At 45.7% G+C, this 26,154-nt stretch overlaps 3 protein-coding genes across 14 annotated transcripts in view; 1 reads left to right on the forward strand and 2 right to left on the reverse strand.

The window, feature by feature from the left end:
- Nucleotides 1–1,538: 1,538 nt before the first annotated feature.
- LOC124633164 (28S ribosomal protein S33, mitochondrial) lies at nucleotides 1,539–2,290 on the forward strand. Its single transcript, XM_047168300.1, has 2 exons — nucleotides 1,539–1,723; nucleotides 1,811–2,290. The coding sequence occupies exon 2, from the start codon at nucleotides 1,818–1,820 to the stop codon at nucleotides 2,163–2,165; it is 348 nt and encodes a 115-aa protein (XP_047024256.1). The 5' UTR covers nucleotides 1,539–1,723; nucleotides 1,811–1,817; the 3' UTR covers nucleotides 2,166–2,290.
- Nucleotides 2,283–4,046, reverse strand: LOC124633162. The gene is made up of 3 exons (XM_047168298.1): nucleotides 3,489–4,046; nucleotides 3,202–3,352; nucleotides 2,283–2,559 (listed from the first exon to the last, which is right to left on the reverse strand). The coding sequence occupies exons 1-3, from the start codon at nucleotides 3,757–3,759 to the stop codon at nucleotides 2,313–2,315; spliced, it is 669 nt and encodes a 222-aa protein (XP_047024254.1). The 5' UTR covers nucleotides 3,760–4,046; the 3' UTR covers nucleotides 2,283–2,312.
- A 3,214-nt stretch (nucleotides 4,047–7,260) lies between these two features.
- Nucleotides 7,261–26,154, reverse strand: part of LOC124633154 (tuberin) — a 29,645-nt gene continuing 10,751 nt past the window's right edge. For 2 of the 12 annotated variants that reach the window (XM_047168280.1, XM_047168288.1), the window contains 25 exons: nucleotides 25,949–26,143; nucleotides 23,784–24,008; nucleotides 23,532–23,712; nucleotides 23,288–23,443; nucleotides 22,805–23,001; nucleotides 22,614–22,724; nucleotides 22,191–22,336; nucleotides 21,850–21,975; nucleotides 21,685–21,784; nucleotides 21,422–21,513; nucleotides 20,655–20,748; nucleotides 20,443–20,595; nucleotides 20,125–20,378; nucleotides 19,763–19,834; nucleotides 18,673–18,799; nucleotides 17,946–18,112; nucleotides 17,154–17,302; nucleotides 15,738–15,823; nucleotides 12,014–15,594; nucleotides 11,254–11,387; nucleotides 11,006–11,121; nucleotides 10,849–10,925; nucleotides 10,499–10,781; nucleotides 9,783–9,959; nucleotides 7,261–8,735 (listed from right to left, as the gene is read on the reverse strand). In XM_047168280.1, the coding sequence (XP_047024236.1) occupies nucleotides 8,529–8,735; nucleotides 9,783–9,959; nucleotides 10,499–10,781; nucleotides 10,849–10,925; nucleotides 11,006–11,121; nucleotides 11,254–11,387; nucleotides 12,014–15,594; nucleotides 15,738–15,823; nucleotides 17,154–17,302; nucleotides 17,946–18,112; nucleotides 18,673–18,799; nucleotides 19,763–19,834; nucleotides 20,125–20,378; nucleotides 20,443–20,595; nucleotides 20,655–20,748; nucleotides 21,422–21,513; nucleotides 21,685–21,784; nucleotides 21,850–21,975; nucleotides 22,191–22,336; nucleotides 22,614–22,724; nucleotides 22,805–23,001; nucleotides 23,288–23,443; nucleotides 23,532–23,712; nucleotides 23,784–24,008; nucleotides 25,949–26,143 (7,206 nt within the window). In that variant the 3' untranslated portion in view covers nucleotides 7,261–8,528. The remainder of the gene's footprint in view (nucleotides 8,736–9,782; nucleotides 9,960–10,498; nucleotides 10,782–10,848; nucleotides 10,926–11,005; nucleotides 11,122–11,253; nucleotides 11,388–12,013; nucleotides 15,595–15,737; nucleotides 15,824–17,153; nucleotides 17,303–17,945; nucleotides 18,113–18,672; nucleotides 18,800–19,762; nucleotides 19,835–20,124; nucleotides 20,379–20,442; nucleotides 20,596–20,654; nucleotides 20,749–21,421; nucleotides 21,514–21,684; nucleotides 21,785–21,849; nucleotides 21,976–22,190; nucleotides 22,337–22,613; nucleotides 22,725–22,804; nucleotides 23,002–23,287; nucleotides 23,444–23,531; nucleotides 23,713–23,783; nucleotides 24,009–25,948; nucleotides 26,144–26,154) is intronic. The other 10 variants (XM_047168284.1, XM_047168281.1, XM_047168283.1 and 7 more) reach the window with 10 other exon arrangements.

The raw sequence follows: 26,154 nt of genomic DNA on the forward strand, positions 1-26,154 counted from the left end.
ATATGTCTAGTAATCCTCATAAAGTCTGTCCACCTGTGCCATCTGCAACGCCAGCTTTTTGTCCAGCGTTGTGAACTTTTAACATCTCCCTTTCAGTTTTCAATGCCTGTAACAATTATAGTTTGACTTCAGGAATAATAACACTTGCAAGCAGCTGACAGGAGTGAGCTCCACTACAAGCGATATTGTTGAGTTACTGTAGTGTGTGATTACACATCATGGATCTATAGAAATATGGATGTCATTTGTAATGCAACTGTTAGATCTGCGATTGAATCAAACATATTTTTTGAAGTAATTTACTCACCACAGCCATGATGTCATCAAGTCTTTTATTTCTCAAGTATATGGTTTTGAAGTATATCAACAGATATACATATAACATGAGGACTAGTGCCGCCGCCAATGCTTTCATCTTGGAAGATGAAAGGTTGATCATCTTCCCCTGCAACAAGTTCAATTACTAATGAACACTTGTAGCCTGTAGGTGTGTACCATGTGCCAGACAGATTTTCATCACAATCATTTTAAACTAGTGTAGAGTTATATGAATAAAGGGTATCATTAAGGTTGTGATGGTGGGATTTCATTATACATATGCAGCAGCGTTAGCAAAACACTTGCATGTATCGGAGCAGGGTGCTCCGTCTCCAACTCGGATATACGACATAAGAAATCGAAGAAAAATAAACGATTTACTTGTTTATAAACTCACCGGCTTAACGACAACCTCCGGTACTTCCGCCACGAAGTGAGACATTCAGAATATATTTCCTTTGATTATTTGTTTATAAATTGTATTGAAACCACCAATGGTCTTTTGCACCTAAGTACAGGAAATTCTGAAAACTTTTTTAACGCTGTATATAATCTCTATGCAATAGATAGTAGTAGATTTGCTCTGCAACTTACGTAAATTGAAATAATTCTTCTATTATGGAAAAATGTACTGTAGTAATCATTTATTATTGCAATTAAGTCTCACTGTATGTATTTTTATTCGTATTCGTAAGAAAGATAGTTTTGTGCAAAACATAAATAAATACTCCCCTGTCTGTTTTACAAGACTGACACTTTAGGTGACAGTGACATGCATGACAAGTTGGTGACAGTGACATGCATGACATGACAATGACAACAAACCGTTAGAATTTTATATTTTTATTGTTATTTGAAGTATTTACATAATATTTACATTAATTTTAAAAATTAAAAATAAACTTATATATACAACTTAAAACTAATACATTGCATCAAAAAATTGCTCCTCATCGCTGTCACTGGGTAATAAATAGATAATTAATAGATATATGCAGCATCTTAGCAATTTTGAAAGCTAGCTGCCACAAAGAATATTTAGTTTATACTCAAAAGCTGCCGAATACAGCTGTGCGGCGTTGATCTTGGCTGAGCGGTCGTGGTCCATCACGTTGTAGACGGGCACAGCTCTTCTCATTCTCATTTCTCTGCAGACATTCTCATTTCTCATTTGTCTGTCGCATATGCATAATCTATGGATTCTAGTATATCGTATCGATGACAAGGCAGTATGGTCGAAAGACTTTAGCCTGCCCCAGGGGCAAAAGAAAAATCGATGACAATTTCATGACATTGACATACAAATACAATAATTATAGGTACCTATCTCCTTGTGCAAAATAATCTAAATTATTTGAATGCGAGTGAGAGGTTGTTTAATTGTCGGTGTATTTAAAAAAGTTTCGTAAGTGATTTTACACTTGATGATTATAGTTCTGTTTTATTCACATCTCATGTCATGAAATATTATAACCTTCAATTTTTATTTCAGGTAAACAATGGCTACAAACTACGCTAAGTATTCTCAATTGATTAAGGCATCTACAAACTACGCCCGTCGTATGCAGCGGCTGTCCAATAGGATCTTCGGCGAAGTTGCTATCCCCACTAATCCCAAGTCCATGAAGGTGGTGAAAATGTTTTCGGAAAGACCGCTCCACACTAACGAAGAAATCATCCATTATTACCCGCGGCATGTTGAGACTCACAGCCTCATGCTGAAGCTGAGGGAGTACGGCTTGTACAGAGACGAGCACCAGGACTTCAAGGATGAGATGAAGAGGCTGCGCGAGCTCAGGGGCAAGGTGAAGGTGTGGAGGAGGAAGCTGGACAAGAAGGATGAATAAGATGACTCTTATTCGTCACTGTATGTGTGAACATAACAATTATTGTAGATATTAATCTTGTATAAGGATGTAATTTTAATTTTAGTAATACTAGATGTCTGTAAATAAAACACTCTATTATGAAACAACTATATTATTCAATACATATTAAATAGAAGTTACTTTCTTAGAATAACGCAGTTTCTTATAAGGAACCTCTTGAGGGGTCCCTGTGTAGAATGTAACATATATAAAGACTAACATGAACAGCACGCTGGGCAGGACCATCGTTACAAAGAAATACCAGAATGGATGGTGGTATGTCTTTAAATTTCGGGAAATTCTATTCAGGTGATATCCATGGTCGCGAGTTAGGGCAAAGGCGTCAAAGTAATGTTTCATCCACTTGTACACACTGCAACAAATGGGTAATCAGATCAAAGCACAAAGTTTTTGATAAAGTGATATAAATACATATGTGACACTGGCTCGCCATTGTACTCATTAGGTGTAATCTTCTCATAACAGTTGATGATCTACTATCTAGTTTGGACTTACTTACAATTTATATTCCTTAATCCCCTCAAGGCGCTTTGTATAAGGAGCAACTTCAGTTGAGGCAACTATCAACATTTAAAAAGTTGATATGTTGTTGATGGCGACACGTGTTGAGTAACACTGCCATTGGTGGCCACAGGGAGGGGGGTGAGATCCAGCAGTTGATGAAACCGGCTTTGTGTTTAAAGAAACTTAAGTATAACGAAAGCCAAAAACATTGCAAACCCTGGTGAAATGTCGGTATATTAGTTTGCACTAGGGGCTCCGTATTTATATCAGGATCAACTAGTTCAGCATACGCTAAGGGAATTGGTTTATCCTATCGGGCTTAGAAGAATTACTTTGGACTAAGCTATACTATATAGTAAACCCTACCAGATATAAGAAGAACTGGTTTAGCCTGTTATAGACATAACTGTCCTGAAATCGGGTTTGGCCGTTATCATATACCTACATACATGTAGGTGTGTAAGCGTAATTTAAGAAATATTTGAGTTACCCATGGTGCTTCAGCTTAAGGCGGATTTCTGTGGCATTGGAGAGCTTTTCCAGGTTATTATAAGGTGTTTTCGCGATCACTATGGCCAGATCGAACCACGGGTGCATCACGTGGTGTCGCACTTCGCGGGACCGGTACACGCCGGGGTTCCCTGTGGGGCAATAACACTTAACATTTACTTTAAACATTTCATTTTATTTAAGTTTTAGCTCCCAAATTATTCTCTACTTTAACTCATATAACTACTTTGAAGTATTGTAATGTGAGTGGGCAGAGACAGCACTGACCGGCAAGGACGTGGTCGCAGCTGCCGCCGGCGGAGGGCCGCTCGATGGCCATGCTGTGGCTGGCGGCGCTGCGCAGGCAGCCGGCGCGCGCCACCACCCACTCGCGGTTGTAGAGCGCGCCCTGGCAGCGGCGCACGCGGCCGCCGGGCGTGCCCACGCAGATGTCCACCTTGTTCCGCCCCTCCGCGCCGAACAGCGGGTCCAGCAGCGCGTCCTCCTTGCCCAGCGCGCTGCTCGCCACCACCACCACGCAGAGGATCCTCACCCACATTGTTCCGAACCTTGAAAATTCCGGCTACTGACAGCCGCCTCGTCTATGTCTAGACATTTAATTTTGGTTTTCTGTAAGCAGCCAGTGCGTCATTATTGTAACAAGTTACACGTCATTTGCGTTTGGTGCAATGAGGATGAATATTTACCGCATACAACGGGAATTTATATCTCTTATTTTACACTAGCTTCTGCCAGCGACTTCGTCCGCGTTAGAATCGGACTTTGTGCAAAGAGAGGAAGAAATAATAAACAGCAGCCTATCCAATTATCTAAATCTATGCGTACCTACTACTACTTTACCTACCTAAATAGAAATAAAATGTAAACTATTAATCATTTGTAGTTTGAACGAATATTTAAACCATACCAAAAATCAATTAATAGTAGACAAATATAATCAGAAAGCTCCGAACTGCTAAGCTATCGAGAGTTAAATGTGTTATTGTGAGCCAACCATAAAAGATAGAGATATCGCTCACCTAGCAGTATAATGGCACATTTACAAAAAAAGCGAAATTGGGTTTTCACGGCCTAAGTGTTTTAAAGTGTATAATTTATAAAGTGGTAAAACGGCACGGCGTTAGTTGTTAAAACCTAAGATAAAATATAAAATGAAGTCATAACCTCGTTTCAAACGTTTGCAAAATCTTTGACCCTCATTTCTGTAAAATAAGAAAAAAGTAGATGTGTCATTATACTGCTAGGTGAGCGATATATTGTCATAGTATATTTTTTATATAATTTTAAGGAGAACATTTCCGTCATACATGGTTTCTGTGTAGCTTTAAGGCAGTGGTTCTTAACCTTTTTGACATGAGGGACCACTTTGACTAAAGTTTGTCTTGCCGGGGACCACCTCATCGGTTTACCTAAATTAGTACTCATTTCTTTATTATTTATGCAAAAAAAAAACTGAATTTTTGGGTCAGGTCTATTCAAAGCTAAACGCATATCGGCAGATGTGTAGGTAAGCAAATGCAAATAAAGAAAAACTTGCCTATGTAGTTTCCAAATGCGCGAGCGAAGCGAGCGCGAAATTTTTATCGGACTTAAACCAAATATTACATAAAATGTAGCCCAAACGTACTTAACTTTTCGTTTGTTGACAAATGCAAAAATAAAGGCATACAGTTTCTGAATACGCGAGCGAAGCGAGCGCGAAATTTTAATTATTTTTTAAGACTCAAAACCAAAATTACAAATTACTAGGTACGATACACCCGATATACGTCCATGAGAAAACCCCCGCTCGCAGTTATAAGTCGATAAAAATTAAGTTAGATAACGTATAGCAACGTCGCGAAGCTAAGCTTCGCGGACCACTTGGAATGCCTCCAGGGACCACCAGTGGTCCGCGGACCACCGGTTAAGAACCACTGCTTTAAGGCGACGAATTGGTCAACAATAATTCCATAACCGGCACGCGCATCTAAGGCGCCAAAAGGGGTCGGAGCATCTTATAACTAAAAGTCGTAAGCGACAAAATGGTTTTGTAATTTTATTATTTAGAAATGATAATTTGATAAAAATTCCTTCTACAATTTTAAAGAGTATGTATATACCCAACTACTAAAAAAGGTTAAGAGGCTTAAATCGGTCCCGTTTGCCCATAATATGTGAATCTCTTTTTAAAAAGAGGTATGTTTGATATATTTTTCTCTGTTATAAAAGTTACCTAATCATGTTTCTACGTCGAACAAAATAAGGCTTATATCATGAACTTTCAGGTAACCAAGTTGTATTTTAATCCGTTTTGTATTTACTGAGAAAAATTGAGATCCTTGGCGCCAAAAATTCCAATTCGTCCTCTTAACCATTAAGGCTGAACACGCGACGGAAGCATAAAAAATGAGTAACTTCTCCCGTTTTTCCAACATTTACCTTCACTGCTCTGCTCCTATTGATCGTAGCGTGATGAAAAGTATCCTGCCCAGGAGTATGAAGAATCATTGTACCAAGTTTCGTTGAAATCCGTCAAGTAGTTTTGTTTCCATAACGAACATACAGACAGACAGACACAAATTTTACTGATTGCATTTTTGGCATCAGTATCGATCACAAATCACCCCCTAATAGTTATTTTGAAAATATATTCAATGTACAGAATTGACCTCTCTACAGATTTATTATAAGTATAGATAAGGTAATTTTCCTTATTATCGAAGCTGTTGTAGATAAAACCAATAAGATCAACACAAACGAAAACCCTTACGACGGTTAGCTTATAAAGCACAAGTGTCTCTCTGTTAGAGGAAGGTACTTACCCTATTGCAGTGCACTCTCAGTCGAGTCCAAAGTAATCCAAAGTCCAAAGAGTCGTCAAACAAGCTCCCGATACGCGGTGCGTACTCGGTCGTACCTGCAGACTGGCAGTTCCCGCGCTCACATCTCTACTCTGCCTTACAGCACAACTTTTACTTTTACGCATGTTATGTTTCTATGCCGGTTTCTGCGTTTTATGATTTTATTAGAATACTACTACTAGGCTTTGATACTCAATGGCTACTGTAATTTCAACTTCGTCAGTGAGTCGTTCCGTGTCATCTACCGAGCCTTTTCCCCTATGTTGTGGTCGGCTTCCAGTCTAACCGGATGAGGCTGAGTAAGTACCAGTGTTTTACAAGGACCGACTGCCTGTGACCTCCGCAACCTATATAGTTACTCGGGCAACCCAATACCCTTGGTTAGCCTGGTGTCAGACTTACTGGTTTCTGACTACCCGTAACGAATGCCAAGGATGTTCAATGAAAGCCGGGACCTAGTTTAACGTGCCATCCGAAACACAGTCATTGGTGTCTAAGAAATATTTAGAAAGTACCTACTTACAAACTTAGAAAAGTTGCATTGGTACTTGCCTGACCAGGGGCCCGAATCTTCTAATTTTACTTAAGCGACATACGATTCACATTCGACTGAGATCCAATCACGACTCAATTACGATTGAAGCGTATGTGGCATTCCGCTATTTTTTTCTTATAAATAAACGTTTTTACCCGTTTCTGTAATTCAATTATGAATCATATTGTCTGTAAATTATTTATAATTGCAATACGATTGTAGAGCAAACTACCGTACCTATAGACCAAAATCACCAAAATAGCAGACCAATCGCAAACCAATCGAATGTCGTTGGAATACGATTGGTCTCATATTAGTAGCAGAATGCCCGATATGGTTAAAACTGCTATTGCGATCATATTGCGATTCAATTTCTATTCGATTTTGACATTATTAACTTAGGAGAATCGGGCCCCAGGAATCGAACCCACTCATACTTGAAAGGCAGTAGGCCACAACGACTAAATTGAGTATTTAAATAAAAATACATGTGATTTTTCTTACTGAAATGGATTTTATGCAATGAATTGAAATACTCGATATGAACCACAAAATAATATGCATTTTTCTAGTCGCAATCTTGCTCCAGAGTCCAGGACATTTTTAGGTCAATATTGTGATATAAAATTTAAGTTATCAAGTTGATAATAAAACATATGAAAAAATAGCCATCATTTATTTGATTACAAAATCTTTTGTCAGGAAATAAATTGCTACATAAAATATATATAAACAAGAAATGCCTCAACTGTTAACGACTGACTGCTGCGCACGCGGCGCGGCAGCCGCCTGTGACGTCACGAGCGCCGGCCGCGCCGCGTCAACTCTACTGACAAACTCATATTTTGTGAAAACATGTACTTACTAAAAATCCTTAATATTAACTTTTACATTATTCAGTTCAAAATCTAAATTTATGTAAGAAATTAAACTATTTAAGCCACAGACAACCTAGACAGAAATGTGTATCGGCAGAATAGAATAAATAAACCAAAAGATTTCATCATTTCATAATACATTAGTGGTGTGAACTGAACCAGTAGCGAGTGCATCGTGCAGCTCGACGCGCTCGCGCCGCGCCCGCGCACGGGGCGGGGCGGGGGCGGAGCCAGGGGGAGGGGCCGGGAGGGGGGGGGGCGCGGCGAGGCGCGCTTGTTTAAGTGTTCCAAAAACTGTCCACTTATATTCGAGCCAGTATGTCATCTTATTATAAACCACTATTATGAAAGTCGCGGTATCCCTTAAGCGAAGCGATTTGTAGAAAATTTGCCAGCTTTAAATATATTTCTCGTATTTCTATTTCGTATTTAATTGTTACGCTACTATCACATCTCACAAAAAGTTTTTTTTTTTGTAAAAAAATTGAATGAGATACACACAGGTTATGTTAATGTCGACAAAGTACGGTGAGATGAGCGTCACCTGAGTGGCTCACGCCGCCGTTACAGTACCCACGCTGCGAACATATTCGGCTCAGTAGGAGAGCCTCGACTGGCGAGTACTCAGTACAAGACGAGTGATGCGTCTAGTGAGCGGGTCGCGGCGTGGCGCCGGGCGTTATGTAGTACGCTTATATAAACACCGACCAAATTGTATAGTACATCGTGATCCATCTGAATTTCGCCAATTTGGTTATACATACAGTTATATACAATTTGTGAGGCCAGCGCGGCCTGCATATTAATAGGGTGATATATTTTATTCTTAAGAATGTAATCTAGTGAGAATTCTAGTGGCGCTCGCCCGGGGCGGTCCGGCAACGTATATGTATATAGGGTAATGATTCTTATTTATTACAATTTAAAATTATATAAGATTTTTAAGCTACTCGTCGCACAGATTAGCGAAATTCACACGAGTATCACGCGTCGTAAGCATAAAATTACCAAAAAAATATGTTCGCTATGGTGTGTGCGGGCGGGTCGGGCGCTAGGTGTAGTCGTTGAAGTCGTCGATGGCGACGCGGTGCGCCAGGTCGGGCGGGCCGGCGTAGGGCTCCGGCGCCCGCGCCGCCGCCGCCAGCCGCTCCGCCTGCGCCCGCACGCGCAGCCGCTTGATGATGCGCAGCCGCTCCAGCGAGTTGGACGCGTACGGCGCGCCGCCCAGCTTCAGCGACTGCGAGATGTGCGACGCCAGCTGCGCAGGGGGGACACTCAGTACCTACTGCACACTCGCACACACACACACAGAGCTACACACATAGATATAATATTACTAAACAAGATTGCGCACGCTCAAAATATATATTTACGAAAATGAACTCTATTCTAACGCAATAAGGTACTAAATTGGTTGCATAATACACAGAGGCAAATCCGAGCCGAGAGGGATAGTTCGAACGGAGGCTGTTTGTCTCTTTCTAACACCTTGCCAGCATAAAAAAATGTTGTGATCAAAAGTTTTGTCTTCCCAAAAAACAATTGAATCACTTATATTTTTATCTTATTTTAACAATTGTAAGTCAACAAATTAATAACAATCGCATTAATTTATTCGTATTTATTATTAAAACATAAACAACATAAATTTTTATTTTGCTTTTTTTTATTTTCTAGCGGTAACCCTGAACATTCCTGGCGCGTAATCAGCATTTAAAATTTTGTTTATATTTTTTTGTATTTAATCAATTCAAACTATTAAAATGGTGAAGAAGTGTTGCTTTTATACTTGTGAAAGTGAATCCTATGGTGGTTGCAATATATCGTTTCACCGGTAAGCTAATAATAACATTTTCGTAAATCAAACAACTAGGGTGCCCATGAATTCTTGTTATGAGTCAAAATATGGGTGATGGATTTTAAAACTGTTGTACTATTGTTATAGTTTCCCAAAAAAATGTAGAAAGGCGATATAAATGGCTCAGCAGTCTATATGTGAAGCAAAAATACAAAAAAATCAGTCTGCACTTCGAATCTTCCCGTTTTTATTACTGCTAATTCCCGCTAATTATTAAAAGCCTATATTAGTAGTTTAAGGTCACAAACTGTGTAAGTTAAAACTTCAATACCAATCTGTGTTTAATAATCTTAGCAAACTCGGATTGGTCTCACATAGCTTAATCTCATAGTCACCCTATTAGAAAGGGACAGACGGCCTCCGTACTAACTGTTTCACTCGGCTCGTTTTTTGGTTAAAAATGCGCAGTCCTGTTTACTAATATTATGTCTATGGCTACACACTCACCGCGCAGTGCAGCGCCATCTGCCGCGCCAGCAGCGCCACGTTGGCGTCGGACACGCAGTGCGTGTCGAGGTGCGCGAGGAACTTGGTGCGGATGCGCTCGTCCTTGGTCTTGATGAACACGCGGTTCATGCCGTGCTCGTACGGCTCCACCACCACGATGCAGAAGTTCAGCTGGCCCTGCACACAACTCACCCATATCACCCCAGAACTAACATTCACCTAATTCATTATTACGAATAGAAATCTCCCAGTAACATACTAAATTTTCAAAAACTGTTCAATCAATTGAGTTTAAATAATTTTCCTAGAAGTCTTTATAAAGTTCTAGATATCAGCTTATTTCATATTTTTATCGCTATTTGAAATGCAGCCCTATGGTTTAGGTACTTATGAAAAAAGTAGTTTAAACATATTGTTCAAAAGTTCGAGGGACTCATTGTTTTAACTTTCGGAGCGATTATTTCCGAAAATATTAACAACATTAAAAAATGATCCAGTAATCTCTATGTGTAGGGGAAGTACCCCAATAAAAAACTTTTTCAACTTTTTATTTTACCGCTTTGTCGGCGCGATAATATACATATTGGTACTTAACTTTAGCTATCTAGTGCTAACGGTTACGAAGATTAACCGCGCACGGACGGACAGACAGACATGCACGGCGAAACTATAAGAATAATAACTAATAATATGAATGGATGAAACTGCAGCGGTACCTTGATGGTGTGTATGTTGAAGTCAGCGCCGGAGTCGTTGTACACGATGCTCACGTAGTCGTTGCCGATGTACTTGCGCTTCTCGTTGCACGTGGGGTCCTTCGCCGACGAGGGCATCGCCGTCGCCACGTGGAACAGCACCTGCATGATGTCGTCGTTCCACACGTATGTGTAGTGTCCGTCCTTGCCGCCCTTCTCCAGGTTGAGGAAGAGGTGCGGCTGGTCGTCGTCGCCGCCCTCCAGCGACACCAGCGTGCCCAGCTGCGTCAGGAACTCCGCGTACCTGCACACACGCGCACTGCTGTACTGACACTGACACATACACACACACACACACAGCGACCACCTACCTCACACTGCCGTATTCGTTCTTCAATATTAAAACTTCGTTGTCTTGTTGTCCGGGCCCCACGTACAACACTCCGATCTGTGGAGCAGGCGACGTGTCAGTGGGTGCACAGCGGGAGGAACAACGTTAGGTAGCAACAGTACACATGAGGACATTACTTTGTAGGTCTCTACGGGCGGCACGAGGTCGAGGTTCTTGATGGTACGTTCGTGTTGCACGCCCGACACTCGCAGCGGCCGCTCCGCCAGCGGGTTCAGGATCGTCGGCGTCTCACCTGCGGTACATCATATAGCTACAGGCTATTGCATCACTATACTTGCATACATATTTCAATCATTTCTGGGATATTATATTTGATTAATATTGAAGATAAGTGTAGATAGTAGATGAGGAGCGTGTAGGGTACCTGGCACCGGCGGCGTGATGGGGTAGGTGCTCATGTTGTGGTAGAGCTGCAGGAACACGAAGGAGGGCGTGACGCCGCCGCCGCCCGCGCCCACCGCGCCGCCCGCGCCGCCGCCCGCCCTGCCCGCCGACACACTGTACCACGCGCACGTCGCAACAACACAGTTAAACAACGCAAACTAAACTCCACTAATTACAGCTTCAATCAAACATAACATATACACAACTTAGTCGTAAAACCAAAAATAAACCATCAGAAATAAAAAGATCATCGTTACAAAGTATAAGGGGCAGCAGAATATGATCAGGGGCTCGGTTCTCCTAATTTTACTTAAGCGTCATACGATTCACGTTCGACTCGATTCGACTGATATCTAATCCCGACTCGATTACGATTGAAGCGTATGTGGCATTCCGCTATTTTTTTTTTGAAATAAACGTTTTTATCCTTTTCTGACATTCAATAATGAATAATTTTGTCTGCAAATGATTTACGATTGCAAAATGATTGTACAGCAAACTACCGTATAGACCAAAATCACCAAAATAGCAGACCAATCGCACACCAATCAAATGTCAATCGAATACGATTGGTCTTTTATTAGTAGCAGAATGCCCGATATGGTTAAAACTGCTATTGCGATCATATTGCGATTCGATTTCTATTCGATTTTGACATTATTAACTTAGGAGAATCGGGCCCCAGTTTGACATAGGGACATATGTTGTATCGGGCACACTCGGGGTGGCGTGACACTCGCCTGTGGCGGCGCGTGGGGCTCATGACGGAGATGGTGTTGACATAGGGACATATGTTGTACCGGGCACACTCGGGGTGGCGTGACACTTGCCTGTGGCGGCGCGTGGGGCTCATGACGGAGATTGTGTTGACATAGGGACATATGTTGTACCGGGCACACTCGGGGTGGCGTGACACTTGCCTGTGGCGGCGCGTGGGGCTCATGACGGAGATGGTGTTGACATAGGGACATATGTTGTACCGGGCACACTCGGGGTGGCGTGACACTTGCCTGTGGCGGCGCGTGGGGCTCATGACGGAGATGGTGTTGACATAGGGACATATGTTGTACCGGGCACACTCGGGGTGGCGTGACACTTGCCTGTGGCGGCGCGTGGGGCTCATGACGGAGATGGTGTTGACATAGGGACATATGTTGTGCCGGGCACACTCGGGGTGGCGTGACACTTGCCTGTGGCGGCGCGTGGGGCTCATGACGGAGATGGTGTTGACATAGGGACATATGTTGTACCGGGCACACTCGGGGTGGCGTGACACTTGCCTGTGGCGGCGCGTGGGGCTCATGACGGAGATGGTGTTGACATAGGGACATATGTTGTACCGGGCACACTCGGGGTGGCGTGACACTTGCCTGTGGCGGCGCGTGGGGCTCATGACGGAGATGGTGTTGACATAGGGACATATGTTGTACCGGGCACACTCGGGGTGGCGTGACACTTGCCTGTGGCGGCGCGTGGGGCTCATGACGGAGATGGTGTTGACATAGGGACATATGTTGTACCGGGCACACTCGGGGTGGCGTGACACTTGCCTGTGGCGGCGCGTGGGGCTCATGACGGAGATGGTGTTGACATAGGGACATATGTTGTACCGGGCACACTCGGGGTGGCGTGACACTTGCCTGTGGCGGCGCGTGGGGCTCATGACGGAGATGGTGTTGACATAGGGACATATGTTGTACCGGGCACACTCGGGGTGGCGTGACACTTGCCTGTGGCGGCGCGTGGGGCTCATGACGGAGATGGTGTTGACATAGGGACATATGTTGTACCGGGCACACTCGGGGTGGCGTGACACTTGCCTGTGGCGGCGCGTGGGGCTCATGACGGAGATGGTGTTGACATAGGGACATATGTTGTACCGGGCACACTCGGGGTGGCGTGACACTTGCCTGTGGCGGCGCGTGGGGCTCATGACGGAGATGGTGTTGACATAGGGACATATGTTGTACCGGGCACACTCGGGGTGGCGTGACACTTGCCTGTGGCGGCGCGTGGGGCTCATGACGGAGATGGTGTTGACATAGGGACATATGTTGTACCGGGCACACTCGGGGTGGCGTGACACTTGCCTGTGGCGGCGCGTGGGGCTCATGACGGAGATGGTGTTGACATAGGGACATATGTTGTACCGGGCACACTCGGGGTGGCGTGACACTTGCCTGTGGCGGCGCGTGGGGCTCATGACGGAGATGGTGTTGACATAGGGACATATGTTGTACCGGGCACACTCGGGGTGGCGTGACACTTGCCTGTGGCGGCGCGTGGGGCTCATGACGGAGATGGTGTTGACATAGGGACATATGTTGTACCGGGCACACTCGGGGTGGCGTGACACTTGCCTGTGGCGGCGCGTGGGGCTCATGACGGAGATGGTGTTGACATAGGGACATATGTTGTACCGGGCACACTCGGGGTGGCGTGACACTTGCCTGTGGCGGCGCGTGGGGCTCATGACGGAGATGGTGTTGACATAGGGACATATGTTGTACCGGGCACACTCGGGGTGGCGTGACACTTGCCTGTGGCGGCGCGTGGGGCTCATGACGGAGATGGTGTTGACATAGGGACATATGTTGTACCGGGCACACTCGGGGTGGCGTGACACTTGCCTGTGGCGGCGCGTGGGGCTCATGACGGAGATGGTGTTGACATAGGGACATATGTTGTACCGGGCACACTCGGGGTGGCGTGACACTTGCCTGTGGCGGCGCGTGGGGCTCATGACGGAGATGGTGTTGACATAGGGACATATGTTGTACCGGGCACACTCGGGGTGGCGTGACACTTGCCTGTGGCGGCGCGTGGGGCTCATGACGGAGATGGTGTTGACATAGGGACATATGTTGTACCGGGCACACTCGGGGTGGCGTGACACTTGCCTGTGGCGGCGCGTGGGGCTCATGACGGAGATGGTGTTGACATAGGGACATATGTTGTACCGGGCACACTCGGGGTGGCGTGACACTTGCCTGTGGCGGCGCGTGGGGCTCATGACGGAGATGGTGTTGACATAGGGACATATGTTGTACCGGGCACACTCGGGGTGGCGTGACACTTGCCTGTGGCGGCGCGTGGGGCTCATGACGGAGATGGTGTTGACATAGGGACATATGTTGTACCGGGCACACTCGGGGTGGCGTGACACTTGCCTGTGGCGGCGCGTGGGGCTCATGACGGAGATGGTGTTGACATAGGGACATATGTTGTACCGGGCACACTCGGGGTGGCGTGACACTTGCCTGTGGCGGCGCGTGGGGCTCATGACGGAGATGGTGTTGACATAGGGACATATGTTGTACCGGGCACACTCGGGGTGGCGTGACACTTGCCTGTGGCGGCGCGTGGGGCTCATGACGGAGATGGTGTTGACATAGGGACATATGTTGTACCGGGCACACTCGGGGTGGCGTGACACTTGCCTGTGGCGGCGCGTGGGGCTCATGACGGAGATGGTGTTGACATAGGGACATATGTTGTACCGGGCACACTCGGGGTGGCGTGACACTTGCCTGTGGCGGCGCGTGGGGCTCATGACGGAGATGGTGTTGACATAGGGACATATGTTGTACCGGGCACACTCGGGGTGGCGTGACACTTGCCTGTGGCGGCGCGTGGGGCTCATGACGGAGATGGTGTTGACATAGGGACATATGTTGTACCGGGCACACTCGGGGTGGCGTGACACTTGCCTGTGGCGGCGCGTGGGGCTCATGACGGAGATGGTGTTGACATAGGGACATATGTTGTACCGGGCACACTCGGGGTGGCGTGACACTTGCCTGTGGCGGCGCGTGGGGCTCATGACGGAGATGGTGTTGACATAGGGACATATGTTGTACCGGGCACACTCGGGGTGGCGTGACACTTGCCTGTGGCGGCGCGTGGGGCTCATGACGGAGATGGTGTTGACATAGGGACATATGTTGTACCGGGCACACTCGGGGTGGCGTGACACTTGCCTGTGGCGGCGCGTGGGGCTCATGACGGAGATGGTGTTGACATAGGGACATATGTTGTACCGGGCACACTCGGGGTGGCGTGACACTTGCCTGTGGCGGCGCGTGGGGCTCATGACGGAGATGGTGTTGACATAGGGACATATGTTGTACCGGGCACACTCGGGGTGGCGTGACACTTGCCTGTGGCGGCGCGTGGGGCTCATGACGGAGATGGTGTTGGAGCGCTTGGAGCGCGCGAGCGGCGGCAGGTCGTCGCGCCGCCCCTCCGGCACCGTGCCGTCGCTCGCCGTCTGCACGCACACACACGCTACACTGCCAGCTCGGCGACGATTCAATAAAAGCTACAACACTGGTAAAGCTCAACTCTATTTCGATTTTTATATTTCAAATGAATTCATCTTCGCTAACTAATTAACTAGTCACAACAATGTTTAAGTAAGAACGTAGTGGCATGCAGTATAAGAATAACGAGGGGTTTACATACCTTCTGCAGCTGGTGGTGGTGGTTGAGCGCGGCGGCGGGCGCGTGGGGCGCGTCGCCGGTGCCTGCACAGGCGCGGGCTCTTAGTGCTGCACACACGCACACTGTCACACGCCTCTCCCACACGCGCCAGACCATCGCACACCACGCATAGACATTATACAAAATACTAGTGCAACAAATGTGAACGGTTTGCAAGGTTGGGTAGTAGAAAGCTTCCCGTGGTGGGCGACAGTTCCGCGCCGTCATCAGTCTCGCTCATTCCGTCTGCAATGCTCTTACACACCACACTTCCCATACACACAGCTACCACAGAGTGGTGCTTTTGATCGATGTTTACGTTATCTTCTGTCCGTGTAAACATCGGTTAAAAGCACTTGTCTACTTTATGATATAAAGTAAATTAACTGACGAACTGTTACTTAATCTAATACTTGTATTAATTAGATAATTATTTAAGTAGTTTATTTGGGTGTTATCGTGTGTTAGAGACATCATTAAATCGATATATACGATGCTGAATACTTTATTCCATTTTGCTAAGCATTTAACTAAAGAAAAACAATATTGACATAACATTTTATTTATGCCATGCTTAAAATGATGGTCAAATTAAATCGTTAGTGGTGTTACTGTATTTACATTCAATGAGGGCTACCGCGTATGAAATCGCCGCTAGAGGCGCTAGTGTAGCGTGAGGTCTTCGAAACGTCAAATGCCACTGTTTGTTTACGCGCGAGGGTTTATATTTCTAATTAAATTAATATTGTGAATATTTAACAATACTTTAGATTAATTATGGCAAATACAGATCAGGGTTCTATAAATGTCACTGCTTTGACACTCTTTAATCTTTCGGAAACTTGTGTTCGCATTTCTTTTTTGAGCAAAACGGCACTGCGCAACACTGTGGCATCACCAATACGTTCACACTATAGTTTTATTGTATTACATATGATCTAATATATTCATCTAATGAAGATATAAGTTTTAGCGGTCATAATACGAACTTTGATTGCCATAGTTTTAGACCTCACGCTACAGTTGCGCCATCTGGTGAAACAAAAACCGGTAGCCCCCATTGAGATAAAAAGTATCAAGACTTAGTTTTCTTTAGTTAAATACCTATCCAAATCGAGTATCTGTATTCGGGGTCTGTGTTAATCATATCTTCAGCAATTTTATAGATGAATACTTTTAGTATATATTTCTGTTGAAATTGTTTTTTTTTGTAAGTAGCAAAGGTCAATTCCTTGCGTTACAAGGCGGGGGAACTTTACCAAAGAAGGAGTGCATAGACAAAAGAGTATAATGAACTATCCCACTATGTATAATATAGAGATATCTGAATCGTTGAATCTTCGATGCTTGTCGTTTGACAGTGGTGATAGCACATGTCACAGTAGTTAGTGTGCGTACCGGGGTCGGAGTTGTACGTCATGAGGTGGTGGTGGGCGGCGTGGGGCGAGGTGCCGCACATCTCCTCGGGGATGGCCTCGCACGACACGCGCATGTCGCTCTTCTTGGCCGCCTTCTTCGTCGCGTGCATCGACAGCGACGTGCTGCCGCTGTATATACAACATCATATCATCTTCTAAAGTCTGTTTTTAAATCTCGTGGACTAAACTGACATTACGAGTGTTGTCAGTTTATTGTAAATTCTTAAATAGTGATGTGGCACAACCGAAACTTAGCGTTAAAAAATCAAGTATCGTTTTTTACTATAAGTCATCCTGAAATAATGGGCTTATCATTGATGATTACGCATGGATTTGCGTGGTCAGATATCCCTGGCAGTTTGTAGCACGTCGTACAGCCGTGTGTATGTACGTGAATTTTAAGTATAAAACTTTGAATGAATATTAAATTCGTCTATTATAGATAAAAAGTTACAATTCAACAAACCGGTATCGTAAGTACAGCACTGCAACATTATTTGTAAGTTTGACATTTTGCAAGTGTCAATTTAGTCTACGAGATTAAAAAACAGACTATATGTATTTGACAGCGAGTCAAATCGTTTATATGACATTTACTAGTTCTTAACTGAATACTATAATTTTCAAGACTCGAGTAATAATCATCATAAATTTATGTGATGCTAATGTCAAAATTTAATCTTGAATCGCGACACTAAGAATTGGTTATAGAAATCCGCGGATAGCCATGGTCTATATAGTTGCAGTTGAATGGTGACGTGTGTGTACTGACGTGGGCTCGCAGCTGGGCAGCAGGATCATGTCGTCGGGGTGCAGCGTGAGGTCGGGGGCGGGGGCGGCGGGGGCGGCGGGGGTGGAGGCCTGCAGCGCCGCCGCCTTCCACGACGACGACATCTCCGGCGACGAGTTGGAGCGCCGCACCGGGTGCCGCGACTTGCCCTAAGCGATACCACACTCACTCAGCAAAGCATACACGCAGCTTACATTATACTAATAAACTGTCGGAGAATACTATTTGGAAGCAAAAAAAATATATACAAGGTATTGATTTGCATTTGTGCCATACTTCAGGAGGAGGACATACAATACGTAAATAATTGACTGGAATTACAGTAGACGGGAAATAACTAATATGCACTGCTTTTTTTGTCATTGTAATGTCGTAGTATTTCAGAAGTAATCCAATTTTATGAATGAAATTTATGAATAATCATTGCGTATGCTTGCGTTTGTGTGAGGGCGCAGCACGGTTTTAAGGCCAGTAACACACGCGCACAGGTTAAATACGGCTAGATGACATTAACGGAATTTCGAAAAAAAATACGAACCAATTTTTTTATTGTTTTGGGTCGAGAATCATTAGCATAATTACGTCCTTGAATATGGCACGGATGCAAATCAACAGCTAGTATTTAAGGTTTTGGAGCAGTTCTGTGTATAACTATATTTAAGTTTGGAAGATTACAAGAAGTGTAGTGCAGTGGCAATGCGCGTGTTACCTCTGGCACGATGAGCAGCATGTCGTCGTCGTCGGTGGTGGAGGACGAGCTCTGGCGCTGCGGGGAGCCGGGGATGTTGATGGGCTGCGTGCTCATGCGGCTCGTGCTGCTGCCCGCCGCACTGCTACTGTAACACATTGCCCGAATATATGGGAAACAGATCTACTTGAAATTGTTTATAGTTATATAAATATATAATTTATTTGTGTATTATAATATATGTAGGTATATCGCACCTTAAAAACCAAAGGGTCACTTCTGCAATTTTTTGTGAAAACGACTTAAATATGCAGAAAAAACCGCGATAATCGACTTTATAACCTCAGCAAGAACGGTGAAAATTGCATGAGAAACATTGTTTTTAGGAAGGGTAGGTCGTTACGGTTTTTCGCCTTTTTGGTCAGTTTGCTTGAAACGTAACGACTCATCTTGTCAGTAGTGTTTTGAAAGCCAACGTGTGCCCTTGCGCATTTGTGACGGAGAGGCCTTATGATTAGTAATGATTTTTTGTTTACATATCACTTGCAGCATTAATGTCACTTATAGACAAGAATCACGGTTTGGTTTCTAAATCTTTGTATTTGTTTGCAACATAATGTGGAAACATAATGTCACTTTCTTGCTTAAATGACATTATGGCATAAAACTTTTCTTTTCATTGTACCAAAACGTCACTTTTGTAGCCTTCCCTCAGTTTACGGCTTGTTTCTCAAAAACCCCTTCTTGTATTTATTTTTTAATATTCAAGATTGTCCGTGAATAAACTGTCGATTTAACACTATAAGAAAGGCCTTAACACTCTGAAACAGTACAAAGTTATAAAAGAAATACGTAAAAAAAAAACTAAAAATGCTCTTCCTGTAAAGTTGAAAAACATGCAGAAGTGACCCTTTGGTTTTAAAGGTGCGATATGTTTCATATTTATTTTTTTACAATTTGTTTGCACCTACCAACGCTTTCTCTCCGCCACCCAAAGGTAGACTGGTAGAGAACGCCTAAGGCGTTAAGTCCACCATTGTACTGTTTGTGCAAGAAGTATTTTAAATAAAAATAAAGTAAAATAAATAGAAATATAATCAATAACACTCACTTCTGAGGCTGCGACATGATGGACTGCGACGCTTGCTGAGTTTTCTTGTCATTGCCGACTATTGAGTCTGAACTGTAATAACCAAGTAGTACATTACGTACACAAGTGTAAACAATAAGTACTGCAGAGATCCTGCCCTCAAAGTTTGTGAGCAAATCCATCAGATATATTGAAAATTCACAAACATTAAATACAGGTATATTATATAGCAGTACACAGTGTAAATATGGGAATTTATAAGGGAAGTATATAGGTAGTATATGTACAAGAAGAGCGCAAAAGACTGTATAAAAGAGGACTGTATAGGGGTAATCGATGGGAGGCGTACATAAGGAAGTATATAGGTATAACCTAGTACCTACCTAGATTTGTGCAGGTCCTGAGGCAGCGAGGACTGCGGCCGCGACTGCGACGACGACGAGCCGCTTCGGGACCGCGGGGCGCTGTCCTCGCCCACCCGCCCCGCCGCCTCGCCCGTCCGCCCCGCCGCCGCGCCCGTCCGCCCCGCCGCCTCGCCCGCGCCCCGCGCCTCGCCCGCCGCCCCGCCCGCGCCCGCCGGCGACAGCAGCGCCGCCAGCTCCTGCAGCGGCGACTCCAGCAGGTAGTCCCAGTTCATCTGCAAGCAGGGACACGTGACGCTCGCTGCACGCGGACCCCGGCGCGGCGGGTGCGGCACGTACCTGGTTCTGCATGCGCATGACCCAGCACACGTCGCCGGTGGGCGAGCGCACGTGCACCTCGGCCCAGTTGGCGCACCAGCAGGGGCACAGCCCCGCCGCCGCCAGCTCGCCCACGCGAGACCACGCCGCCTCGTCCGTGTCCTGCGCACCACACTACCCGTACACACGTGTTGTCTTCACTCAACTTACGATACATGTGAATGACACCTTACCACTTCCTTGGAGATCTTCTCGAAGTGTTGTGAGAACTGGTTGAGGACGGCCACGAGGGGGTCGTTCGTCTTGTTGTTCTCTGACGAGTTTTGTCTGAAAATTACGTCAATGTACGTTATTATAGTGATAGGTGTGCTCGCATTACACTGCGCTACTTGCTATGTAGTATATGAGGTGTAGACATGCTAATAAACGAGCAAAATGCTACCGACTAACATTCACTAAAAATGAAACATAATAAAATCGATGCTACTGCGACAATTGCATAACCAAAATCTATAAAACATTCGAAAATGATGATGTCTAAATAAAGAACATGGCGTCGAGCAAAGACTAGCAAAGTAATGTATATGATCAGAGTAGAAGTGAGTGTATCGCGCGGCACCTGGAGGCGGCGGGCGGCGTGGGGGGGGCGGCGGGCGGCGCGGGGGGGGCGCGCCAGTGCTGCAGCGAGTGCTTGCTGTAGCTGCACACACACACGCACGCTCACTACCACGCCACGACAAACACCCCTACACTCTAGTACTACTAGTCCACTGTGGATCATGCTGCCTCGCTTCTCGCAGATAACAATCTATTGCCATGAATTCAGAAAGAAGACCAAACTGCAGATACGGTGTATGCGATGACATTAGAGTAGCCTCATGGGTTAGTAAGAGCAAAGCGTACACAGTAACCGTATTCAATACTGTCAGGTTAGTTGTGGAGCCAGTGGTCTCCGGTCATTTACTATATAACGTGTTTACATAAGTGGAGGGGCACTGACCGCTTGACTTCGGGCGGGTTGTGCGGCGCGGGCGGCTGCAGCTGGTTGCCGCCGCCCGCCTCCGCCTCCGCACCGCACTCCTTCGCTGGGACCTGCAGATCAAAGGTCTCCTCAACATTAGAACAAATAGAGATAACTGTGTAGAAAGTTGGTGTTAATTACAATTGTTTTTAATTTAATTAACAGTTACAATTTGAATACGGAAATTATTATTTTGGTCATATATTTGGGGTTGTATAAGCGTCATGAACATTGTGTATCACCTGTGCGTTGTCCCCGGCGGGCTGGTCGCAGCAGGCGGGCTGCAGCGGCGGCAGCGGCGACGCCACGCTGTCGGCGTGCTGGCGGCACAGCACGGCGCACCTGCACACACCGGGTGTCACTCACCTGCCGGGCGCCACGTGTCGGCGCCAAGGTCACGCACTCACCGGTCGCACAGGCCCTGCTTGATGGAGTTCTGCAGGCAGCCCGACGTCGTGATGGTGATGAGCTTGTGCCCCACCAGCCACGTCATCGACTGTCCGCCGCTGAACAGGAACTCTGCCGTGTCACTCCTGCAACAATCGGATAATGAGTAAGATCAATGGTGCGGAGGCAGACATCGTCTTTTTCCGGCTTCCATATGTTTAGAACTAAATTGAATAACTCCATCTGGGGATGGTGATCTTGTGTAGAGCTGATGCTGATAAGTAGTCCAACAGGTGGCTGCAGGTCCAGGCACGTCTCCGTCAGCTCCACATGGAAGGCAGTGCAGGAGTGCGCTAGGTACCTGTGCGGCTTGACGCTGCAGGGCGTGGAGGTGTAGCGCGCCAGCAGGTCCAGGCACGTCTCCGTCAGCTCCACGTGGAAGGCGGCCGAGGCGGAGGCTCCGCCCGCCCGCCCGCCGAGCGGCGCCCGGGACACGGCTTTTGAACCCTGTGGATAATATCATTGGTATAGCTATAGCATGACGACATCACGGCAGCAGCACCCGGTCGCGAGCTGCACCAAGGCGAACACGAGCGGCTCCTCGTGACTCTATGAGTTATGCCTGTCATCATTAACCGGTATGATCCGATTTAGCTCAACCATTGTAGATTGTAATTATCAAGTGGTACGGCCACGTCAACATTGGAATTTAATTATTCGCAGATAGATGTTCACTATTTTCATCAGTTATTATTTTTGTGGCACGTTACTGAAAGTGCATTACCAAACTAGAGCTGCGTTGTCTATTGGAGGAGTCCTCGTTGGCGTTGGGGAAGTGGTTCGTCTTGTACTGCAGCTGCTCCTCGAACGGCATGATGATGTAGTTGTGTAGACCCTGCAGCGACCGACACGTCAGTATTATGGTTGATATGAGTAATGTGTAGTACGAAGGTGGTGTAAGGCAGGGCGGCGTACGTGTATGATGAAGCGCACGAAGTTGCGTCGGTAGGAGAGGCGGCACTTGAGGAACCAGGCGGCGATGACGTGGTGGGCCAGCGACACCACGTAGTGGTTGTAGCGCGACGGGTTGGTGTAGGGCAGCAGGATCGCGAACACCGACATGTACTGGTCCTCCACGAACGACGCGAACACCTTCGGCAGCCGCGTCAGCGCTGCAACACACACATTGCTCACATGTATTATTTGTAAAATATTATTTGATGTTAGTGCAGTACAAACTGTACTGGGGATGGAAGTATGACGTCTGACAAAGAGGAATGGAAGAAAAAGACATGTTGCGGCGACCCAAAATGACTTAGGAACAGGGCAGGAAGATGATGATGAGTGCAGTACAAATTGCAAACATCAAAAACAAAACAACGTTTTTTTCCAACATTTTCTTGAGTCGGCAATTATTGAAAATGGTCAAGAACAAGATTATGTATTCAGTAAACTTACTTGACAAGAACTCGAGCATAGGACTAGCGATGGCCTTGGTGTCAGAGATCTTGGATAGGTCTAACAGTACCTCCGGTAACATTTTCACCATAGTTTCTCTGGTTTCTAACGTAAATATCGTTAAGGCATTTATATAGGGCTGTGGCGTTCGTAGGACTGTGGATATAAAAAATACATGAGTTAATAACTTTCTACTGTAATATTAAAGCGAAAATTGCGGTGAATAAGGGCAATGTTCACTGACCCATGCCGTATTTGAGCAGACAGCGCACGATTCTCTGCTGCGTCTGCGGCTCGAGGTAGCTGTGGTAGGGCGCCAGCGAGGCCAGCCCCGGCAGCGCCGTGCTGTGGAACTCCGACACCAGCAGCTTCTGTCCGCTGGGCACGCGCAGGCACTCCGGGAAGTTCAGGCTGCGGTCCGAGATCTGCGGGCAGACGGGACGACTGTAGAGCCGGCGTGACACAGCACACGGCGCGGGCGGCACGGGTGCAGTACCATGGAGCAGAGCGTGGAGGCGAGCATGTCGATGTCCTGCGCGCGGCGGCCGAGCGCCAGCGCGCGCGCCTGCAGCAGCAGCGGCAGCGCGCGCAGCACCCGCGCCAGCACCGCCCAGTCCTTCTCGCGCGCCAGCGCCGCCGCCAGCAGCCGCGCCGCGCGCCCCACCGGCAGCAGCGACACGCCCTGCCAGGACGAGCGACGTCGTATCAGCTCTACTTTCAACTAAACATTATTCCTTTTGAAAACGATGCACGTATAAATATATCATTAAATAACATTATTTTGCATGTAATTCTGACGTGTGTGGTGTAAGCTGTGTAATACCTGAAAAAAATTGTTAACTTTTTATTTATTTATTTATTTAACAATTTATGTACACACACACAGAATACAGAGAAGAAGAAAAATAGAAAAGATAGTACAAAGGCACAGCTTATTTCATTAGAAATCTCTTCCAGCTGGCCCGTTATGAGAGAGTTAGAATAGAAAGAGATGCAGATAGAGTGCGTAAAAAGAAAAGAAGCTATAACTAACATAAAATAATCACTAACTTAACCTAAATATGTATATATAAAATATATATCAATATATATATATATATGTATAAAAATATATAAATACACTAAATACTATAAGCATCTATGATGACAAGGAAAGATAGTGTTCCTTCAACTTGCGTTTAAATAATGCAACAGTTTGGCAGCTCCTCAGCTCAGGCGGCAACTTATTCCACAGCCGTACAGCGTGCACGGTGAAGGAGTAGGAATAGAAATCAGTGGAGTGGGAAGGGATTTTAAGTAGGGATTTGAGATGAGTCCTGCAGGACGCATCAGGTGAGCGGAGAAAGGAGAAACGTTCCCGCAGGTACGAAGGAGATTTAGGATTGAAGAGGATATTGAATAGAAGACACAAAATGCGAGTGTTCCTGCGAAGATGAATAGGGAGCCACTTGAGATCCTTGCGAAATTGTGAAACACTACTTTTTAAGATTGAAGACAAAACGAATACAAAGATTTTGCAAGCGCTCAAGTTTATTTAAAAGCTCCTCTGTGGCATCCAGATAACAGGCATCGGCGTAATCTATAATAGGTTGGATGAGAGTCTGAGCAAGAGAAATTTTGGTTTTTAAGGGCAAAAAGTGTTGAAGACATTTTAGCGTATGAAAAGTGTAGTGAACTTTGCGACTAACTTCATTGACCTGAGCTGACCACGATAAGTTAGAATCTAGAATAACACCTAGGTTTTTCGCTGTATTAGTGTAGTCGATCTGAACCCCATTTAAACTAAGCGGTGGTAGTGACGCAATATCTAGCCTGCTACGCATGTATCTGCTACCAATAATCATGGCCTGAGACTTCCTGGGATTAATTTGCAGTCCAAAGGACTGCGCCCAATCACCAATCGCATCCAGGTCACGATTCATGGCAGCAATGGCAGCTTCTGCATCAGCACAGGGAAAATGTCTGTAAAGCTGCAAGTCGTCTGCATAGAGATGGAAGTGGGAAGAAATGACCTTTGGGTTTATATGGGTTATGGACTTGAATTAAGTGATTCTTATTATCTTTACTAGCTTTCCGGGGGCTTCACCTGCGTACCGGCAAAATTACTTCGTAGCCGGACGATGACTAAAACTATCCTGTCCTTCTCCCAGGTTTAAGCTACCTCCTCTCTAATTTTCAGTTCAGCCATTCTTGATGTATAAAATGTGTAACTAATACGACTTTCTTTTATATACAAGCTGTTTATTTGCATCTGTACCATATTTCAGGAGGTATGTACATAAAATACGTAAATAATCGATTGAAATTACAGTAGACGGAAAATAGCTAATATGCACTGCTTTTTTGTCATTGTAATGTTATAGTATTTCAGAAGTCATCCAATTTTATGAATGTTTATCAATGATCGTTGCGTATGCTTTGTGTTTGCGTTTGTGTGAGGGCGCAGCACGGTTTTAAGAACAGTAACACAGCGCCGAGTTTAAATACGGCTAGGTGACATTGACGGATTTCCGAAAAAAAAAAAAACCTTCAAATGTTTTTGTTGATTTGGGTTGAGAATCATTATCATAATTACGTCCTTGAATATTTCACAGATGCAAATCAACAGCTTGTATTTGGATTTATTTCTAAATCTGTTTTAGTGTTATATAGAAGTGTTACCGGCGGCAGGTCCTTGGGCTGCAGCGGCTGGTGCTGGTGGCCGCGCTGCGCGGGCGGCTCGGCCATGAGGAAGGGCGAGCACACGGGCTTGAGGCGCAGCGCCGCGGCGCCGTGCACGGCCGCGCCGCTCGCGTCGTAGCAGAACCCCACGCAGTTGAACTGGTTGGCGCGCAGGCCGAACAGCATCTCGAAGATCTACACAGTAC

This window comes from Helicoverpa zea, chromosome 9 (assembly GCF_022581195.2).
Source record: "Helicoverpa zea isolate HzStark_Cry1AcR chromosome 9, ilHelZeax1.1, whole genome shotgun sequence".
In the NCBI taxonomy this organism is placed as follows: domain Eukaryota; kingdom Metazoa; phylum Arthropoda; class Insecta; order Lepidoptera; family Noctuidae; genus Helicoverpa; species Helicoverpa zea.